This window comes from Monodon monoceros, unplaced genomic scaffold, assembly GCF_005190385.1.
Source record: "Monodon monoceros isolate NGI ecotype Baffin Bay Population unplaced genomic scaffold, NGI_Narwhal_1 Super_Scaffold_21, whole genome shotgun sequence".
In the NCBI taxonomy this organism is placed as follows: Eukaryota; Metazoa; Chordata; class Mammalia; order Artiodactyla; family Monodontidae; genus Monodon; species Monodon monoceros.
In genome coordinates, this window is record NW_021703778.1 from 94,385,459 (window position 1) to 94,406,699 (window position 21,241).

Sequence of the window (21,241 nt, forward strand, 5' to 3'; positions counted from 1 at the left end):
TCCGCTGCTAAATAATGTTTCTGGTAACTTTCACATTATTCCCCCCCACCCCACCCCCACCCTCTGCTCCCTGCCCCCGGGGAGGCACTGGCCCCAGCCTTCCCTAGTCCTCGGCGTTCTCGTCCTGATTATTAGCGTTTTTCTTCTCTTTATTTTGTTTCATTTCGCCTTTTGATTTATTGGATCCTCTGGAGGAGGCGAAGGGGGGTTAGGGGTGGGATCCGGGGCTTCCTCCTCACACTAACTCCACTTCTCCCTCGGTTGGCTTGCTACGGTTCTGCTGCCTCCCGCCCGAGCGGGACCTCCCGGCGCCCCCTCAATCCCCGGCCTCACCGCCCCCTCTCCCTACTCTAACGCTGCTCTCGGTTCATACTTTTCCATCTTTTAAATTTAAAAACACCCCCCTCCCCAACTTTCAACTCCGTTGTTTCGGCTGGTTTGGTTTCTGTGTGTTCAACTCGTGCTCGGTACTTTTCTCCTTTCTGACTTTGTTTTTATTTGTATTTTCCTCCCTCTTTCTCTCCTGCCTCCCCCCCCCTCCCCGCCGCCCCCTCCTCCTCCTCTCTCTTCTTCCCTTGGCCTTCTCCCTCTCTCTCGCCTCTATTCCTTCCCCACTTCTCTCCTCTCTCTCTTCTCCCTGCTTCTTTTCCTACCCTCCCTCGGCTCTCCTCGCTCTCTCTCACCTCCTGCGCCCCCCGCCCCTTTGCCGGGTTCTGACAGTACGATGAGCTGCCCCATTACGGCGGGATGGACGGAGTAGGGGTGCCTGCTTCCATGTACGGAGACCCTCACGCGCCGCGGCCGATCCCACCGGTTCACCACCTGAACCACGGGCCGCCGCTCCACGCCACGCAGCACTACGGCGCGCACGCCCCGCACCCCAATGTCATGCCGGCCAGCATGGGATCCGCTGTCAACGACGCCTTGAAGCGGGACAAGGACGCGATCTATGGGTAAACCAACCTCCACCCCCTCCTGACCCAGCGTACTGTGTGAGTGCGAGTGCGAGTGTGTGTGTGTGTGTCTCTGTGGGGGGGGGGGTGAGGGGGTGGACGACCAAGTGGGGAGTTATTTCTCCTTAGGGTAGGGGGGTGGAAACCGCTGGCCTTAGGAAAGGACAGGGAAGGGGGCCTGCTCTTCTGCCCCTTGCGTGTAAGTCCTGGGGAAGATTTGGCTTCCTCCACCGCCACGGCCCCGTCACTCCGTACCCCAGAGCCGGGAGTGACTGATTCCTCAGAATCTGGCCAGGGCCTTCTCCCCAAGGACGGGATTCCTGGCCAAAGGACGCAGAGCTGGTCCTTCCAGGCCCCCTAACAGAGGCCCCGACGAAGGAGAAAGTTTCCTGCCGATGAGAAGCAACTTTTTTTTCCTTTTCTGTTTCCTACCGAGAGTCTGGGAGTCACTAAATGCAGTTGGAGCTGGGATCAGGGCTGCTTCTGTCGGCCAGGAAGTCCTAATCACCCTCTTCTTAATTCTCTGTAAATAAAGGGGGCAGACCTTGAAGTGCAGCGGGGTGGAAGGGGCTGCTGCCTGCACAGAGCAGCTCTTGGCGGGAGTAAGGGAGATGGCTGGAAATTATTTTAAATTCTGAGAGAACTCGGGGAGGGATGGGGGTGCACGGCCCCAACGTGTACCACTCGGGCCCTCCCAGCTGAGGGTAGGTGGGGAAGGCTGCGGGATGCCGAGGGGAGGGGACGGTGTCGGTAAACAGCAACTGCGCCTGAAGCCGGAGGCCGCAAGCATCCCGAGGTGTAGCTAAACCGCCCAGAGGAACACAAAGGACAGGCGCACACGCACACTTTCAAGTTTTAACACTCGATTTATTTATTTTCGCCAGCTGGAGAAATGTGGTCTTTGAAAGGAAGCTCTCGGCGTGTACCATTCCTATTATTTTGGTCCCCTCACCCGGGCTTTACTAGAAGTGGAGCAAACAAGTTTATAAGGCAAGGGGGTGGAGATGTTAGACTGAGGAAAATATCACTTCGGGGGTGTGTGTAGGTGAGCCTTGGGCCTCCTCTGAAATGCCCATTAAAACGTGGAGTTAAAGCAATTTTGGATTTCACGGAGTGTTCCTCTCTTGGGAGGTCAGGGCTGGGTCTCAGGGTTTGGTTGGGCGGCCTCTGTCGTGCGGGGAGTGGGTCTGGATCAACACCGGGCTCTGGACTGCCTGAGCCTATTGGCTGTTTCATTACGTTCGAACCGAGGCTCTTTTCACTTGGCGGGCTAACTGGCCAGGGGCTTCTCCTACCAGATCTGAGGGAGTCCTGAGCTGAGGGAAAGGGCCAGGCCGTTTTTCCTTTCTGTTTCTGGCCCAGGCTCGGCTGGCTGAGGAAGGGTTGTAAAGTATGATGCGTGCCTGTGGTAGAAAGGAAGGAATCCGAACCCTCCAAACTTGTTGATTACAGTTCTTGCTCCTTCCCCTCTGCACCCCGTCTCCGTGTGTGTGTCTCTGCGTGGCGCTGCCCGTTAGGCACCCGTTGTTTCCTCTGTTAGCTCTGGTCTTTGAGAAGTGCGAGCTGGCGACCTGCACTCCCCGGGAACCCGGAGTGGCCGGCGGAGACGTCTGTTCTTCCGACTCCTTCAACGAGGACATCGCGGTCTTCGCCAAGCAGGTCCAACCTTCCTGACCCACTCACCCTCCTGCAGCCCCTCACTCCCCCTCCCCTTTCCTCAGAGCTTTACTTGAAAGAGAAGGAAGAGGCAGGGACACCCGATCTGTTCCTCCGGCCCCAGTCCTCGCTCCCCATCCTTGAGCCTGGAGGCAAATTGGAAGAAGAGATAAATATGGGTGTTTGTTTTTCCCCCCAGCCAGGAATACAGGGGCTCGACCCTCGAATTAAAAGTTGACCTGCTCCTAATCTGGGGCTTGGCCTTTTCCCCCGCCTGCAGCTACTTGAACAAGAATTGGGGATAGGGGCTTTGAGGGCCCCGAGAGTGCCCGGGAGGGAAGGAAGCTGGGCGCCTTTCGGGGCTGTCGGCGCCGGCGCGGAGGTGAGGGAGGCTGCGAACCGTAGCCCCGCGGATGGCAGGATAAGGGGGTACTTGAACCCAGAGAACGGCCCTGAGTTCTCGGCTACAGCTCAGAGGTTCCAGGTACCCCTAAATGGGGCCAGAACTAGGAGGCCCTGATTCTTTTTCAACCGACCCCATTGACTGAAGGCATTAGTTTGTTTCATGTATTTTACCAAAGCCCCTCTCCTCGTCTCCGCCACTGCCCCTCCACCATCCCCACTCACACACCACGGTTTAGTCGGTGACAGGGTTTCTCTTCTTTTAAATGGAGTGGTAATTCATGCTGACTTTTCCCTGCTTCCTATAGGTTCGCGCCGAAAAGCCACTTTTTTCCTCAAATCCAGAGCTGGACAATTTGGTAAGGCTCACTGTTTCTTGCCTTTCCCCAGCCTGGGCCCCTTTCCTTGCCCAGAAGCACACACTTTTCCCCGGAGCTCCGGGGAGTTCGAGCAGAGCCCTCTTTTGAAGCTCCAGAGCTACGGGGAGGAAGGGAAGAGCTTAGAGCCCCTGCCGGGGAGCTGGGAGTGAGGGGCGGGTTGGACGTCAGGGCGAGCAGAGCCCAGGGAGGCAGCGAGCGGGGACGCGGCGCCGAGAGCGAGAGCGAGAGCAGGGGATGCGCCCCAGGTCTAGGCCCCGGGAGTGAGGCGGCGAGAAGTGAGTGATTTCCTCTGTTTGCCGGGGCAGGCAGCCGAGCCCCGGGCGGCTAACCCGAAGGAAGTCACCGCCGCCGCGGCGGAGGGCGGGCCGCGGAGGTGGGCGTGGGGGTGAGGGGCAGGCCAGCGCAGGCCACTTTTAGGTGCGATTCTTTTGCTAATTTGCACGATTTCAATATTAAAAGTACTTAAATCCGCTTTCAAAGGCCCTGCCTCACCATTCTTCTAGAGTATTTCCTTCTTCAGTAAGGACGGATTTCGCAGGGTGTGCTGTTCTAAAAAGCTTTCTCACTCCAAAGAAGCGACTTTTTTCTTCCTTCCTTCCTTCCTTTCTTTCTTCTTCTTCTTCTTTTTTTTTTTTTTTTATTTTGGCCTGAGGTCGAGAGAGGCGACGTTAAAGAGGACTGAGGCGGAGAAAGAAGGCCTATCCCTAGGAAAGCCGTGCTTGTAAATAGCTCAGTAAACGTGAGGGGTAAAGATATTAAATGCTTCGGCATAGGCTGAGTCAGATTCCTACCCCGTAGCCAATGAGGCAGAGATGATCAGTAATCACTTGGTTTTTCTGACGATTTCTTGATGTGTGGGCTTTGCCTGGCCACTTGCCTGGGTCTTCTCCCAGCCCCATTCCCTCACCATCCCCCACTAGAAACCTCCGAGTCACAGGCATCACAGAGCCTTAACTCCACACTCTAAACTTTTCTTCCAGATGATACAAGCAATACAAGTACTAAGGTTTCATCTTTTGGAGTTAGAAAAGGTAAGCAGGAAATGACACTCCCCACTTTGATTTGGTCACTTCCCTCTCCTGGTTGAGTTGGGATGTTTTTAAGAAACCTCCAGGCTGAGGGATTGAGAACCTGGAGAGATTCTGAGCAACTTGTTACCATGTACTTCCTTCACATTGCTTCTCGACCCAGGGCCTCAGAGGATGGGTGAATTAGGACAGCCGTGTCTTTTAAAGTAGCCACCTCCCCCCTTTTCCCCAGGCGTTCAGGATTATTTTGAAATGCAGCAAACCATTTGTGTTACTGGACATTCAGCCTGCTTGCGTCTCTATTAGGCTCAGAGCGTGCATTAGGTGCTGGCAGAGGGAATCATCCTCGCTGGGTTGTCTTTACATTGCTCTGCAGCTCAATCACTTTCCCCTGGAAACATACAAAATTCCTAGCTTATTGAATCGCAAATGCTAATGTTGTTACCAGTTCCAGCGTTCTAATGTTTTGATGTTATCATCAAATCGGATTTTCCCAGTCTGAACCCAGTTATTTCCAGTCCTGTTTCTGCTCCCTTCATTGTAACTTGTTGCTCAGGGAAGTCTCTGGAGAATAATATCTGCTACAACAATTGCTCTATTGTTTCCTCGCCTTCAACTATTACACCCATTAATTAGAGTTAGTTTGGAAGACATAGCACTGTTGCTCTTTCCAAAGGTAACCTTGCAACCTGACATTTTTTCCCTTTAAAAATGAAACAAAACCATGACAACAACAACAACAATACAAGCTGAACCCTCCACCTTAACCCTCCTTCTAGGTCCACGAACTGTGTGATAACTTCTGCCACCGGTACATTAGCTGTTTGAAGGGGAAAATGCCCATAGACCTCGTCATTGATGAAAGAGATGGCAGCTCCAAGTCAGATCACGAAGAACTTTCAGGCTCCTCCACAAATCTCGCTGACCATGTAAGTCTGTGAGCCTTTGGCATTCTTTTAAGACCACTGGGCAAAGCATTTTTGAAAAATTTGTTGTAACCTCTAGCTCCACTGACTGAGTTTTCTTTTTAAATAATCTGGTCTCTCTGGGGGTCTTTTTCTCCCTTTCTCACTACTTCTGCCATACCTTTCATCTCCATTTCCCCTTTCTTGGACCCCCTCCTTATTTATGTTGAGAACCTAAAAAACCAGGGAGTCAATAGAGTGATTTGTGCTCTTAATGTGTAAAGTTTCCTGGATTTGGTGACTTGAGTGTCAGCAAATCGTCTGTTTGATATGGTGACCACTGCCTTTTCTGCTTTCTCAACTCTGTAATCATTGCAGCAGGGAGAAAGAGGCAAGAAAGCTAGCTGGACAGGATGGGGGAGAGAGAGGACTGAAGGAAAAGAGAATTGGGGAGCGAAGGCTGATTTCTCAGTCTCTTGCAGAGATGACAATTCTGAGAATTACTGGCAATCTTGCATTGCATTCGAAATAAAAGGAGTGAACACGTTATAGTTTTCTGAGCTTTTGCCGTATAGAAACTTACTGTCAGTATGTGGACTTATTGCCAAGTGCGTGAGGCATCTTCATAATAAAAGGCAGTAACCTTGATAAAACAAATATTAACAATGTATTATAGAAAGCTGAAGGGAATTCTTCTGATTGAGTAACCATAGGTTAGTGGTTGAATTTTAACACAAACAGTTGGTGAATGAGGACGGAGAGTAGAGTAAGGAGGGACTGTGTGTGTCAGGCCAGGAACGGAGATTTCTTTCTATTCTCTCTGTTTTTAATCCTATTTTGGAACCGATCTAGTGAGTCTGATGCAAAAAAAAAAAAAAAAAGCATATGTAGTGAGACTGAAAATTTGAAAAAGAAGCAAAGAGAAGAAAGATTGCAGCTGGTAGGAAAGGCAGGAGTGGCGAGGTTAAAGAGTGGGTGTGAACAGCAGTTTATTTATAGGAACCCAAGCCTGGGGGTGGGGGAGGAGGTGTCTATAGATTATAGTCGATTGAACTCACAACTTAAATGATATAGGCTATAGTCGACTAACTTGGTGCCTGAAATATTAATTTAACACTCCGTGAAGTTAAATGGGCATCGAGGCTTGAAGGCAGTTTGTATCACCACCATCACCCCCCAGTCCTGGGTGTTAAGAGGAAAGAGTTGAGATGCCTTGAGAATAAGTTTCTCCCCCGCCTTCTCCAAAGGTTTTGAAAATGTACAGTCACAGATTTTAATTATTAGCCTTTGTGCTGTATGGAAAACCATACAGCCTAAGGACAAAAGTTAGAAAGAAAGAAAGGAAGGAGAAAAGAAAGAAAGAAGAAAAGAAAACCTCAGTCCTGAAGTCCAGTTCTGAGACAGAATAAATACTGTGACATTGAAAACTTCCATGCCTACCTTTCCTCTTGTCTTTTCCCGTCATGACGGAGGAAACGTTGGGGAGCTCTTTTGTATATTGAGTGTGTTCTCTGAAATCAAACGGGTGCGACAAGCAGCTATGGAAAGTTTATTTGCTGATATGTGGCTATATGATGTGTGGTTGTGGTCTGCAAGGCATGACACTCTGTTCAAAGTATTTGTTGTTGTTGTCATTTACTTGTTTATTTTCATTGCTTCCTGTTTCTATATTCATATGCATTTTGCACTGTTGGGGGGAATGGGAAGAAATCTAGTTACATGGTTTTGTAGGATGAGAAGTTCACAGTTGTCTGCAGCCAAAAGCTTTTCTTGTGCCATTTCTAGGGGTCTTGACTACTTGGTTTTCTAAAACAGTTTCTTGGCAATTGTTTTTTCAAGTGGATGTATGAACTAGAGCATGCTGATGTTTGCATAGAAGAGATAAGGTAAACTAGGCTGTCTATAGTATTGGCTGATAGACAATGCCAATTTATGGAACTATTGTAATATTAAATTACACTCAAGAAAGAAGTTGTACCTAGGAAGAGAGTGCTTTAATAATATAACAATCATCATCTTTGAATAAAAGAATCAACTGGAACATTTGTTGCTTCTCTTTGAAGCCCCCAATCAAGTATATATGACAACTGATTTATTCTGAACCCATGAGGTCTTGCCACCTCATTGGGCATCATAATTTAAAACCTTTTATTTCCTAGAGTCTGAACTATAACATTTTTACTTTAGCCCCCTGCTATATTTGTTTTGAAAGGAAGCAATAATTTGTTCCACCAGCAAACCGAGTGGGAAAGGGCGAAGTTTTCCATGGACTTGAATTTTTTGCAGGAGGTGAGAGGAAATCTTGGAGAGTTTTTACCATTTTTGATATTTCTGTACCATAGGTATATGGAATGTATTCATTCCCAAGCCTGCCCCTACAAAGTGAATCCTCTTATGCTTCAGCCTCTCCTGCAAGCTTGCCCTCCTCCTTCAACCCCCCAGCCACAAAAAAAGTGAAAATACCTCAGACCCACTACCTGAAAAGTGGTAGAGTGGGACATTTTCAGCATGTAAATGTATATCCAATTTGAATCTCCAGGTATACTTTTTCATTTGCTTTGATATGCATATTTAATACATTGCCCCAGGCTGGATCTCATTTGGTGCACGCTAGTGCAGGGGTGATGATGAGCCACTTCAGAAGGACCAAGACAGCGTGTTGTTTTCTCTGTTTTATCTGTTGGCCCACTATTCTGATCTACTGGCTTCCTCGTGGTTTTATTTGCACATGAAATGCTGAGAGCATTTCAATTTATTGGCTATGAATAATGACAGCTAAAAAAGAAGTGTAGTTTAATTTGTTGTGTGCCAAGGTTTCTCTTCTGGAGGTGACAGTTTCTGACAGCTGTTTGACACCCCCAAAACACATACACCTCTATCCTTATTAAGTGATATCAAGCTACTTTGTGTGAGAGTGTGTGTGTGTGTGTGTGTGTGTGTGTGTGTGTGTGTTTAAGGAAGGAGCGGGCAGGGAGAGAGAGAGTGAAAGAGAGAAAAGAAAGAACAAGTGTGTGATTCTGCGTAGTGGAAAGCAGAGAGAGAAGCGTCAGGAGCAAACTACTAGGTACCAAAAGAGCTTTTGATTTTTTTATTAAAATTTTTAAAAATAGAAATATGTAAAAGTAATTGATATAAATATCTTGAAAGCAAGTATTTTTGGCTGACTTTCAAGAATGAGTTTTACATACTATTGCTTATTAAATGAGGCTGTTGTCTTGCTGATTTCACATTCCATAATTTTATATAAATAATCTGATGTAACATAGATGCATTAAAAGAAGACAGTGCTAATGTCTTACCTTCCATACGTTAAATTCAGTGAAGATACTGAATTTGTTCATTTCTTATTGACACCTACATGATGGGCATACTGATAAAAGGACGTTTGGAATTAAATAGAAAATAAAATTTGCAACATTGGCTACTATTTTGTCATGTTTAGTAGATACATAGTGAATGCTTGCTAATATTTTTAATATTATAAAGTCTTTTATCTTATGCCCTTACTATAACATAAGGGTAATTTTTATAGGTAGGAAACAGCTATTACAGTATTCTTTGGGATATTAGGGAGAAAAAATATGATGGTGAAAGGAAGTAGAACTCTATTTTCCAGCTGCAGTTCATGTTAAGTTTCCCAGACGTTCAAATTTATTATGTTTAAAATAAACATGTCAAGTAACCAATTCTTGAAAAAAAGTTTCAACTTGAAAACTGTTGTGGCATGATCATGCTTTTCCTAGTCTGTACTATTTCTGAATAATAGGTGATATCCACATTTTCTACTTTACGTAATTTTAGATCGGGTCTTTAGCTCTAGTGCAGACAAATGATGTATTTTATTTGTCTGCACTGTAATATCTTTATACATATAAAGATATTACATATCTTTAGATCATGTTTAGATAAATGAACTATATTTGTTTTTCAAATACATTCTCTGACCTAAGCTCCATTCACCTGAAGTGCATACAGTAATATTGTTATTCCTAATTAACGTGCATGAGGAACTACATTTTATTTATTTATTTATTTTGGATGAATTAAGTATAGGGAAGAAAATACAATTGTATCTACTAACAGTTAATGGCAGGTGCCTGAAAATTGAGTGGCTCTGATAACCTGACTAATAAAAGAAAAATTATTTTAATTTCTACGTTGAAAGCTGTATTTTAAATGAAAATATTCTCTTGTTTTCTTTTGCATCTCTGAATATGTCAAATTTATTTGTCTGTACAGTTTTAAAAAATGGGTTAAGTCAAAGGGAAGAATCCCTAGAACCTTGCTTCTGACAAAATTCAGGCAAGTGTCTGAAAAATCAGCCGGGAGTGGGCAGTGAGGAGACAGATAGGTTTAAGTGATTGGTCTATAGAATACCAAGGGGTAATATTGGGATTTGGCTAACATTAATAATATGAATGATTTATTTTATCAGATAGTTTCTTACGTTCTAGTGTAAGATCAGACCTCACGGTGTGTTATCCAAGGTCTCGGGGGACCTGTTCCGGGAAAGTTCTACCTCTGAGTTCTGTCTACCAACTCAAGGAGACCTGGCTGGGGGCATGGGCTTTCTGTCGCTGTTGTGTAGTTTTTGGTGGTTGATGGCTTTTCTGTCAATTTCCCATCGAGAATAATTGTGTTATTGAAATCATGTAGGTTGTGCAGTTGGAGTCTGCTTTCAGAGAAACTGTGATGAGATGAAATTAAACAAAGGTGCAGTTGACAACCACAGACATTCACTATCAGATTAAAACTTTGATATATTAAAAATTCATTTTCCCATTTTTTTTTCAGGCTAAACGTCCTATACGGTATCCCAACACAATTCAAAATTATAGGAGACATTTTATAACGTGATAACACACCAACAATAAATTTCTGTCTTCTCTAAAAGTTGCTCCATTAGATGGAGGAGGAATCATTTGCAAAGAGTACCTGCCACTTCCGTGAGAGTTGCCCACATATTAATTCCCAAAGCCTAATAGAGGGTGGAAGCGGGGAGATGAGGGAAAGACCCCGGCTCTATTTACATTTTTAAAGAGTGAGTCCGTGTTCTGAAAGCACACACAGTTCTGAGTTCTTATGTCAACTTTAGAATAACAAAGTTGAAATTCCACCATTTTTTTCAAACTGTACAACTAACGTTTTTAACTTTTGTAGGCTTGACTACCTCATGATAGGAGTCTTCCTCTTCTTTTTAAAAATAATTTTTGCACAATGTTAATTAGGAGTAAAACATCTTAAAGTCATAGGAAACCTGTAAGTTACATGAATTATGTGTACTGATACAAGCATATCTTGCCTTTATTGTGTGACTATCTCGAGTCAAACTAGTTTTGCATGCTCCGTTTGCTGATTAAAATATGTTTATATATGTTTATTCTTACTTTCTACCTACAAGTACATATTCTGAATTACTTTACAGTATTTTCCAAGTTCGTAGGTTTTTTTTGGCTTGGTGTTATGTATCGTGTTTTAGTTGTGTAGGTTCCAGAAAATCAAATGCTTTAAGTATTTTTTAATATAGAAATAAGAAGTGGACGTGACCTTAGGGATTATTTTGTCTGACTTCTTAATTTTAAAGAGAGAAAGGAAACAAGTCCCAGGGAAATGAAGTTCATCACCTGAGGTCACATGACAGTTGGAGGTGGCACCCTTGAGTCTTAATTCCAATTTAAGGCTCTTTCTCCTGTACCACATCCATTGCATCACCTTTTCATTTGGGGTCTAAGACGAGTTTCAGATTATTTTAGGTAAACTTGTGTGTAGTAAAGCTTCTTTTTTTACTCCTAGAAGCTTAATACATTTTAGTTTCCCATTCGGTTTTGTATTTATTTAGAAATGCTTACACATTTTACTCCATTGTCTTTTTGTAGTGGAAGAACCATGAGCTGTGTGGAATCATTTCAATGGTCCCGCCAATTCAATGGGACTTGTTAAGTATTGTCCTATAGGCAGGCCCCCCCGCCCCGAGAAATACCATAATGGTGTAAAACGTTATAATTTCCACCATATCTGCAACCTCAACAAAAGAGGCACGTGGAGGATTTGCTTTCTATGCCCAGAGACACGTATCCTCTCTATGCTCTTTCCTAGATTTAGCAAAATTCAATGATGGTGCTAAATCAATTTTTTTTAACTTTCAAGGGAGAAAACACTGGCAGAATTGTGTTTTCTAGGGAAAGCTGTGTGTAAATGAGAAACAGAGGAGAGCAGCAGAGTGATCTCCTGTGGCCCCGCTACTACAAGCTCTCCCCATCTTGTCTCCTGCTTTTATATTAATTACAACTTGCATTATCAGCTGTGAGTCTGTAACCCAGCAAATAGAAAATACTGCCCCTGGAGACCTAGCTTCTTGTATCTATTTTCCATCTTCTTCTATTGTGCTCCACTCAGTATTCACTGCTTTCCTCCTGCTAACACCGCTCTTTAACGCAATTACAGAAGAGCAAGGACAGTACCATATTTGACTCCTAATTATTAAAGCCTCTGGGAATAGAAGCACGTTTCCTTCTTGCCCTCGGATGTCTTCATGATACTTTTGGCTGAAGAACAGGACATATATTGTGGAATGCATCTACCTGACTACTCACCCACACACGTGCCCACAGAAAGCATTTCTCTTTATTTTTCTACGTACGTCATGTGTTTTACATGCTTTCATATGCCACTTTGGTTTCAAGATTCACTAAACTTCTGCATATAATTTGGCAGAAAGCCAGGCAGTTATTCTTGAAAGATGTAAACTTGGAAACTATCTAGGGAGGGAGAAGAAGAAAGGAGTTGTGATACAAACAAATATTTCAGTCTGAGAACAAACCAGTGTTATGGGTAAAGGACTATATTGTATCTATCCATGTTGCTTCTAAAGTTTTTTTATGGAGGAGGTAGCAGTTTTTTATTGGCCAGATTATCAATATGTGTCTTTGATCAAGTCACCAGGGTGTAGCTGAATACAGAAAACTTTGGGGTAATTCTTCAACTTGAAACCTCAGAGGCATTCAGCTGTTTTTCCTACTTTCAAGTTAGATGAATATCCTGGTACTAACTTGTGTCAGTCTCTCAACCTAGATCATAAACCTTGAGACACTCTATGGAAATAAACATCTTGTGACACTTTTGTAGGACAGCATCTTTGAGGATATGAGGGAGATAAGGCGGAAGAGACGGGGGCATGGTGGGTTAGATAGTGAACTTGAGCAAATTTCAGGACTGGGCTGAAAACCCAAGACCCAACTCGTTTGGAGGAACCGGCTGCTCTAAAAGTAATATTTGCTTACGTGGCCTATTTTTCACCCCTTTGGTTTAGAGACCACCTCCTCCAGAAAACCAGGGAAGGAAATCAACTGAATTATAAACTAGTGAGGCCTGACTTTAAAACTCAGTACAGGTTTGACTGATGGGGACAGACCAGTGCTTTCCATCGCAGGAAGTCCTGCTGAGTGATCCCTTAAAATCATTCTAGCACCCAAACAGAAAAACTCGCTGGACCTTCACTTGAACCATTATATAATAGCTATTAGATGACATTTGCCTTAAAACATAGTTGAGAGGTGTTAGTGGTTAATTAGTGTAATTTTCATGAGGGGTAAGGAGCTTTTATAGCAGCCAGCTTAATAAAAAGCCTGCAGTGCATAAAATTTACATCACTTGCTGTGTGCACTGAAAAGTTTAGCTTAGGTGACTGTGTTGCCTTTTCTAAAAGAAGGTTCTAGCCAGTGTTGTTGCAGGACTAAACTCACACCATGCTATTCTTTGTTTGTTTGTTTCTTCCTTCCTTCCTTCCTTTCTTTCTTTCCTTCTTTCTTTCTTTCTTTCTTTTCTTCTAGCTCTTTATCTGATTACCATCGGCAAACAGCTGACGCGAAGAGGTTGCATATCTTGAAGAGTCCCCGTATTCTGTTTGCTTTTAGCTTGAAACTATTGGAGGGGTTTCTAATTTAGATAAAAAGAGACATCACAGGCAGAACTTTGTCTTCATACAGGCAGCAGAGAATCTTGGTTTTCATTTTATTCTGCTCGACTTTGTTCCCTAATCTACTTTTGAAAACGTATCTTTACTTTAGAGATCTATACCTGTGCCATATTCACAGTCACAAAATTTCTGCTTAAGGTTTTCCCTCTGAATCAATGGCTTGCATGATAGCAGTGTCAGCAGCATTATTTGATAGAGGTGTCATTAATCTCTAGAGCTTTGGGTCATTTCACCATCTATCAAAAATGCTAAATATTAATTTACAGTGGTTTGTACCAGGTCTGTAGAGGCAAACATGTTTTTTGTTGTTCTTCTTCCAAATGAGACTCGCTCCCTATTTTGTCTCACCTTGGTTTCTTGATTTCATTTTGGTGAAGTTTTATGTTCTATTTGTACATTATAGGGTTGAGGTTGAGAAAAATGATAGACTGATTTTTTTCTGGATAAACTATGTATAATGACAACACGGCAAGGTTGTTTTCAGATGGTCAAGATGTTAACATGTTGCCTACAGGCATGTGAGTCTGAGTCCTTAGTCACCAATTCTTGTAAGAAGAAATAGTGTACTTTGAGAGATTGATGGGGCTTTTTAGATTATTTTGCCCCCAAAGTACTGCCCCACACCCCAGAAGAAATTTGCTCGCTAGTAGCTCTGTGTGCTTGGTTAAAGTCATTGCATACAGGTGACAAGTGTACAGCTCTGTCCTTAAGGCTGGTCTGTTTCATGTGCTGTTCCTACTCTCCATTTCTGCCAGAGGAAATTCCATCTCTTGCCTGCCTTCATGTGGTGCTGATAAAGTCCTTCCTGTACATTAGAATTCCTGTTTTCCTTTAAGCAACAGCAGGGTATTGGGAATGATCAGGAAAGGGGAGGAGGAACAGGAGAAGAATACACTCAGCAAAGTAGCGTGAGCTATAACTCTCGGCTTACCTTACGTGTCCCTTAAAACAAGCAGTTCTTCCAGGAAAAAGCACTGCTCTGTGACTTTAAGCCTTCCATGCAGCTCAAAAGGAAGTCCTTTCCATCTTATTAGATGGGTTACAGTTCATAGTTGTTTCATTTTCTGATTGTTGTTTGTGCAAATTAAAGCAGAAGGTATTGATGCAGTGATTAATATTATTGTCTCTGTCTCTGTATAATAAGTTGACGATAATTTTGAGAGTCAGTAGGGCAGTGTATTTGATGTGAAGGGCTGTCCCATACATTCTACAGTCTGTGAATTTTTTAAGGGAGTCATAGAGTTTTGTAGATGTTAATGTTCTGAAGTATTTGGTATCCAAGAGCACTGGGACCTATTTCTTGGAAGAGTGTGCCCTAATTAAGATAGCAGGCTTTTAGATTTTTAAGGAGGTTTTCTTCTCCTAACTTTAAAAATTCACTTTATTGAGGTATAATTTGTATAATAAAATGCATCTGGTTTATAAGCATCTATTTCAGTTGGTTTTAGCAAATGTGTACACTGATGTAACCATCACTTCATCATGATTTTAGAGCATCTTTTCTTTCTTTTGGTACCTATTGCTGAAAAGACAACATACTGTAACATGGCATCTATATGTGCCTAATTCCCCCAATACTAATATGTACGTATTTTTTGTCTCTCTCTGCACCTTTCCTCTTGATTCCTCATTTATGGCTGAAATGGTAACTGTGGGAAAATTCCTTGGCCTCCTGACATCAGAATCCTGCATCTTGGCGAGACCACGATGATGCAACTTCCACCCACTCAGCAGGCACCCCAGGGCCCTCCAGTGGGGGCCATGCATCCCAGAGTGGAGACAACAGCAGTGAACAAGGTAAAAGGTCAAGCATTCTCCCTGTGCAAAGTGGGCATGACTAAAATAACTTCAGTATTTTATGATATTGGTACACCTGCCTCCCTGTAAACAGGAGAGTGGCAGGTTAGGGAGTGTAATCTAGCTGCTATTTAGGGAGACAGTATTTCCTTTCCTTCACTTACATTACTTACAAAAAAAAAGGCCAAAGTGAGATGTCTAATCTTTAAGCAGGCATTACAATAACAATCGATTAGTTCTGCCAGTTCTTTTACAAATTTGGTTATCTGCACTTTACTCCTGTGTGTAAGTAAATAGAATGACAGACCTACTTTGCTGCTATGATGCAGTAGTTTGAATTATACTATAAATGGGATATTTTATTCGTAACATCAACTATAAGGGTTTTCTATAATCAGGCAATGTTGCCTCTAAAGCACACATGATGCAAAAATCTGTTCTTTTTAGCTCCAAAGTACTGTGTGAATTTTATATGGAATCGTATTTTGCGAAGGTGGATTTTGAAATTCTTAGATTATTTGTCCCCATTTCCATTCAGCTGACGTGGTGACTTTTGTCAACAAATCCTAAAAATTAGAATAATCAGAAGGCAAGGGGGACGTCAACTACAGGTGACAAGGAAGCCTAGAGTAATTTAGAATAAATTTTACCATTTAAGACTCACCTATCACACAGAGAGCAATTATATATTGGTAGGGATGACTCTTCTGTGGCTAAAATAATAATTTAAAAGAAGATGCATTATTGAATGTGGGCCAGGAAAGTGTATAGATTTTACTTTTTAATATTTTACATTAGATGGTGTCTGATCTCCTAGGTCTATTTCATCTCTATTATGACTGTGTTTATGGCCACAATATTTAAGCATTAGACAGTCTTCCAAGTGGAGGACAGTTTTAACAGCTTGAGCTGTAGTCATATATGCCATTTAGAAAAGGGTGGTTGATGTAGGGCGAGTGTCTTTACTCCTTCAAGTTCCTGGCCATGGGTTTTGGATTCCTAGTATTCTAGAAGAGTCTAGAAAAGTGTCCCTTCTAGGATGCCATTAACTTATGAATGGGTCCAACTTAGAATCTAGGTTTAACAAGTTGCAACTAACACAGAAATGAATACTATCAGATGGTAAATTGTGGAAGAACTTGTGAACTGTATCTGTTTAGGCTTTCTATACCGTTTTTATTAGACCACTTAGACAGTATGTAAGAAAACTAAACTATGAGGCATTCTGAAGATGAAATGTATATACATTCAGTAGATCTGCAACGCAGTGGCTTCACTGTGTTTCCATGTCGTGGAGAAGGACTTCTTGGTGTGGTTAAATCTGAAAAGCTTTCTAAGACTCCGCCCTTCCCCTCCACCCCAAATTACAGTGCCACAAAGGAGGGAACGTATTTATTAATAAAAGCAAATTACCCTAAACATGGTACGAGAGAGGGGGAAAGGAGAAGCAGACTTAATGGTCTAATGAGACTATCTTCCAAAGGCTGTTGTGTGTGAGGCTCGCTTTGACCTTTCACTTTGCTCAGGAGCCTGGCGCTTCATTTTTCACATTCTTGCAATTACGTTAACGCTTCAAGCATTTCTGACTCAAAGTCAGCTAGCAACACCAGGCATAACTCGACACTGTGAGTTTTTCTCCTCTCTGTAGATTCATTAACAGGTCACCAAGGTCCCAACTGAAATTTAAAACTGACTGGTTCAGTTGGCTTGGTTGAGTTATGGCCAGCAAGGTAGCAGGAGAGGACCAGAGAGAAGGGAAGGCAGAGAAGGACGACCCTGAGGTTTGGAGCACAGGACAGCTGCGGCCACGGCCAGGGCATAGAGTTTTATCATTTTGGTTAGTTTTGCTGGCTTATTATTTTTGCTTTTGTTTTTGGTCGGGAAAGAGAAAAACTCTGAGACCAATACATTGGGTAAAAACCATAACACACAAACCTCTGTGTTGTGGGTAGCTGCACCCACTGATGCCATGTTGAAGGATTTGATCTCTGTAGGATTTTGTTCCTTTAATCATATCTCCGTGGGATTAAAGAATGGACATGGTAGCTTATGTATTTTGAGTACGAGGAAGTCAGTCATTTTACTGTATTAAAGTGTGAGGGACAAAAAAAAGTTATGATTCCTAGAAAATGGAGACTCTCTTGGCATGGAGAATTTCCTACCTGGCTGACCACATCAGTGACTCCAAAACACATGTTGAAGGGTATTCTATATATGTTTTCAAGGTATTTTGTCCCACCAAATTGTCCAGAGTAGCTTTCTGTGGGAAAGATTAATTATCTGCTTCAGGGCAAAGTCAACAGAGATATTGACTGAAATCACATATGCTTATCCTAGGTTAAATCTTAGGGTCCATGTATAATGGAAAACCTACGAAGGAAATTTATGTTCATCGTATTAAATATATTAAAGTGTTTCATTGGAAATCAAGCATTTTAGTTTAGAAAAGAGTTTTCTTGCTTATTCAGAATTTATTAGCACAACAGGCATATGGAAAACTGTAAAATGATTCAGTTTCAAAACAAATTATGATAAACAGAAAAAATAGGGATGAATTGTACTAAAGACAATGTTTTCATACACATTTTAAATTAAACTTTAATAGCCATATGCTGTAAAACAATATATGCATTTATGTTGCTTTATAATTTGGGGAATATTTCTACTAAAATGAGTCATACACATCTTTACTTTGGAACTTAAAAATATCTCATTATTTTATGACTTGATAGGGAAAGAGCTACAGTTACACAGGTGAAAGGTCATCTTTTCCTTCTCCATGTTTGTGCAGCAAACCAAAAGGAGGGGGAAAAATCAAATTTTAAAAATATTCTAAGAAACAAACTTGATAAAATGTGAAACCTGACCTTACTATCTTTTCCACACAGCACATGCCTAGCAGTAAACTACATAAATAGGAACCAGACTAATTCACTCTGATTTCTTTGGCTAAAAGCAGCTAAAGGAAGGGAGTTTATCTTGTTAGTCACATGAAAATGAAGAAAAAAGTCTGGTTTTTCAGGGATAAAATTAGGGTGCAGACTGGGACTCTGGGGAAGTAACTGGCCCTCTTTGTGTCTGGCTTCCCATCAGTAAAATTGGGCTTGATAATAAGGCTTGGGGTCCCTAATTCTGTACCTGATGAGTCAAAAGCTGCTTTGTATTTCATTGTGGGTTTTGCCAGAGTAAAGACTAGGAAGCAGCCCCCTTGTTCACAGAGCACTTCGAGAGCCTTAGATGAAAGGCACAATATATGTACAAAGTATTATTATTATTGATGGGTTTGTGTAACTCCCATTAACGCTGATGGGAGTTACGGCATGTGAATTGGCAAGAGAATAGACCTCTCAGTGTTTAGAGCACATGAAATTTACATTTTTTCCAGTGCTGTAATTGAGATGTTGACAAATTGGAGGATATTGATGAGCCTTTGTTTTAAGTATTTCGTGCCAAGTTTGTTTTATTTTTTCCGGGTTTGAACAATGGTGTGGGTTCAGCAGCAGTGAATAAAAAGGGTGGAGTAAAGATAACTTTGTATTTCAATATTTTGATGTGCCAGTATGAAATAAATTGTCTTAGGCAAATGGAATATGCTGTTTTAATCATTAGCTAGGCATGAAAGAGAAATTGATGTTGACATCTTTGCTGTAAAATTGTTGTAATGGGGCCTTCCTTACAATTCATTTTTGTAAAATTCATTTTGTACATTTTGCAGCAATTGAACAATCCCTGCACTGTGAATAGGCAGGATTCCCAGAAATACCGAGACAGTTGGCCCAGTAACTGCTGAGCTCACACTGCACACCACACGCACGTTAACCATACCGTTGCCAGACCCAGTTTAACCTAAATCCATTAGCATTCGAGCATCTATACGTCTCTCATCTTTCAGGACACAGGGCTGTACAAGCCAGCATAGTTCTCCTCAACTCTGCCACCTACCAAACTTCTCTGTTGATGTCTCTTTCTATCATCCAGGCAATGAGACTAGAATTCCATAGCTAGATATTTATTTATTACACAGCTCTTCAGAAATCATGGTGTTGAAATCTAAAAATACCCACTGTAGATTTAGTGTGTTTATAGGTAAGCAAGAGTCTAAGATAGGATTACACTGTTGAGTTATTATATAATGCATGAAATAGTATCTTCTCCACCAAAATATTCCAGTTCTATATTTAAAGGAGGAGGGGGGAAAAAACCTCAAACCCACTTACATGGGTCCTGAATATGTTCTACTGGGATTTCTTATTCAGTCTAGGAAAACTTTGTCAATGGAATGTTTTCATAGTGGCGGCAATCTCTTTAAAATAACCCTAAATACAATATGACAGATGCCATCTGGCATAATCTTTTGCTAGTTGCTTTTAACTTTTATTTTTCCTAGAACTAAGTTCATCCAAAACTGGTCACTTACTGCTATGATAAATATGGTGACATTTCTTTTCCTTCCTGTCCTCCTAATTGTATCAGAAGATTCACTGAGAATGTAACTGAGAATCGAACATTGCCACAGAAGAAGCTGTTGTATTATAGAATATTTATGTTGCATTTTCATTCTCTTTTGGCTCCCCAAATAAAGTCAAAAAGAGTACTATCCTTTAATCATCAGGAAACATGCAGATAATTTCTGTTGATTTTCTTAGGACTTTTTAGAATACCAACCGTTAGAAATAAAATTAAACTCTTCTAATAAATAAATGCTCTAGGAGCATGTAATGGTGCCCGTAAATACTTAAAGCTTTCTATAATTGCTGTTAATTTTGAGTAATTTCTTCCTATATGTATCAATTTACTTGAAAAACCCGGAGTTGGGATTTCTAGATTTTTTTTTTTAACTTAGTCATGTAAAGGGATGTCTCCTGATGCCAGTTAGAGTTTAATTTAGAGTAGTAATTAAACTTGAATACTGCCTCATAAACAAAAGATAAACAATAAACCAGCCACGTTCCCTGCTGTTTCATAGCTTTCTTTCCCAGATGTTTTAGCCTGATAATTTTTACACAGTGAACTACCGAACATGGAGTTGTGGACAGAGATTGAGAAAGAGTTTTCTTTTTTGTTTTTTTTTGGTTTGGTAATCTTTTTTTTCCCTCCAAAAGTCAAAATGCAGAGGATTTTCCACTATTTAGATTTTTTAAGATTCTGATAAATACTTAATGCAGATGTGCTTTAAAGATAACTCTAGTTCGTTTCCTTAGGTGTGTTCTCTTTTTTTCCTTTAAAATGAATCTTGTCATGAATGTCTTTTACACTTAGTAATGTAAGGAAGAACATATTTTTGCTTCAGTAAAATCTTGATAGCAAGTCAGAGAAAGGAAAGGTTGACAATGGAAAAAATTTTTCCCCCTTTTCCTCCACTTTTCATCCCTATTCATCCCCCCCCCCCCCCGCCATCCCATGACCAGTGTCACTTTGTGTCTGTACTCTTCCTTGGGCTACAAGGGTTCTCTGTCCAGTTCTGGACCAGTCCACTGTCAGCCATGATCTTTCTAATTGTCAGGTACTAGTCGGCGTTCAATGCAGAAGCCATGTTATTTTCACTGGGTGGGGTAATTACTGAAAGCTGAGAATAGCTGCACTAAAGACAGAGGGATACTTTCATGATCCCATTAGCATAAGAGTGGGTAAATTATTCATGCCAAGTGAGGATTCTATGGGGAAAAGTATAGTTAATGCACATAGTTTTTAAATGTATCCCTTTCTGCTCTGAGACTAAATTCTTGTTGGAATCTGTTCTCAGACATTTACGGGAAAGCTCTGGTGGCGTGTTAGATGCAGTTCATCTCTTTCTGTTTGCAGCACTCTCAATAGAGACCATCTGGCAAAGATCCAAAAGGTGATTAAACAAAATGATCAGCTCTTGTTGCTGTGTTACATGTCCAATACTCCGGATTAAAAAACATGACCCACGACAGTCAAGCTAACGTCATGCCGTTTCCCCTTCCCCCTCCCCTTTCCGTGTAAGAATTCAGATGGTCCACAAATGTGTGTGCCATCTTTGTGTCCTTATGGCCCATAATCATGAACAGGTTGTGCAAATGGCTCTTTCTGTAGCACTGTCTGTTCCAGCAGCATAGAAGCATTTCATATTAATTGGGTCAGTCTAATATTCATATTGACATGGGGAAAAATTACTAAAATT

At 41.9% G+C, this 21,241-nt stretch overlaps 1 protein-coding gene across 7 annotated transcripts in view; it reads left to right on the forward strand.

Moving 5' to 3' along the window:
• The window catches only part of MEIS2 (Meis homeobox 2), a 201,397-nt gene that overhangs the window by 1,693 nt on the left and 178,463 nt on the right, over positions 1-21,241 (forward strand). For 5 of the 7 annotated variants that reach the window (XM_029237481.1, XM_029237483.1, XM_029237480.1 and 2 more), the window contains exons 2-7: positions 721-953; positions 2,471-2,612; positions 3,320-3,370; positions 4,372-4,422; positions 5,199-5,348; positions 14,982-15,096. In XM_029237481.1, the coding sequence (XP_029093314.1) occupies positions 721-953; positions 2,471-2,612; positions 3,320-3,370; positions 4,372-4,422; positions 5,199-5,348; positions 14,982-15,096 (742 nt within the window). Of the gene's footprint in view, positions 1-720; positions 954-2,470; positions 2,613-3,319; positions 3,371-4,371; positions 4,423-5,198; positions 5,349-14,981; positions 15,097-21,241 lie in introns of those variants that run through there. The other 2 variants (XM_029237485.1, XM_029237484.1) reach the window with 2 other exon arrangements.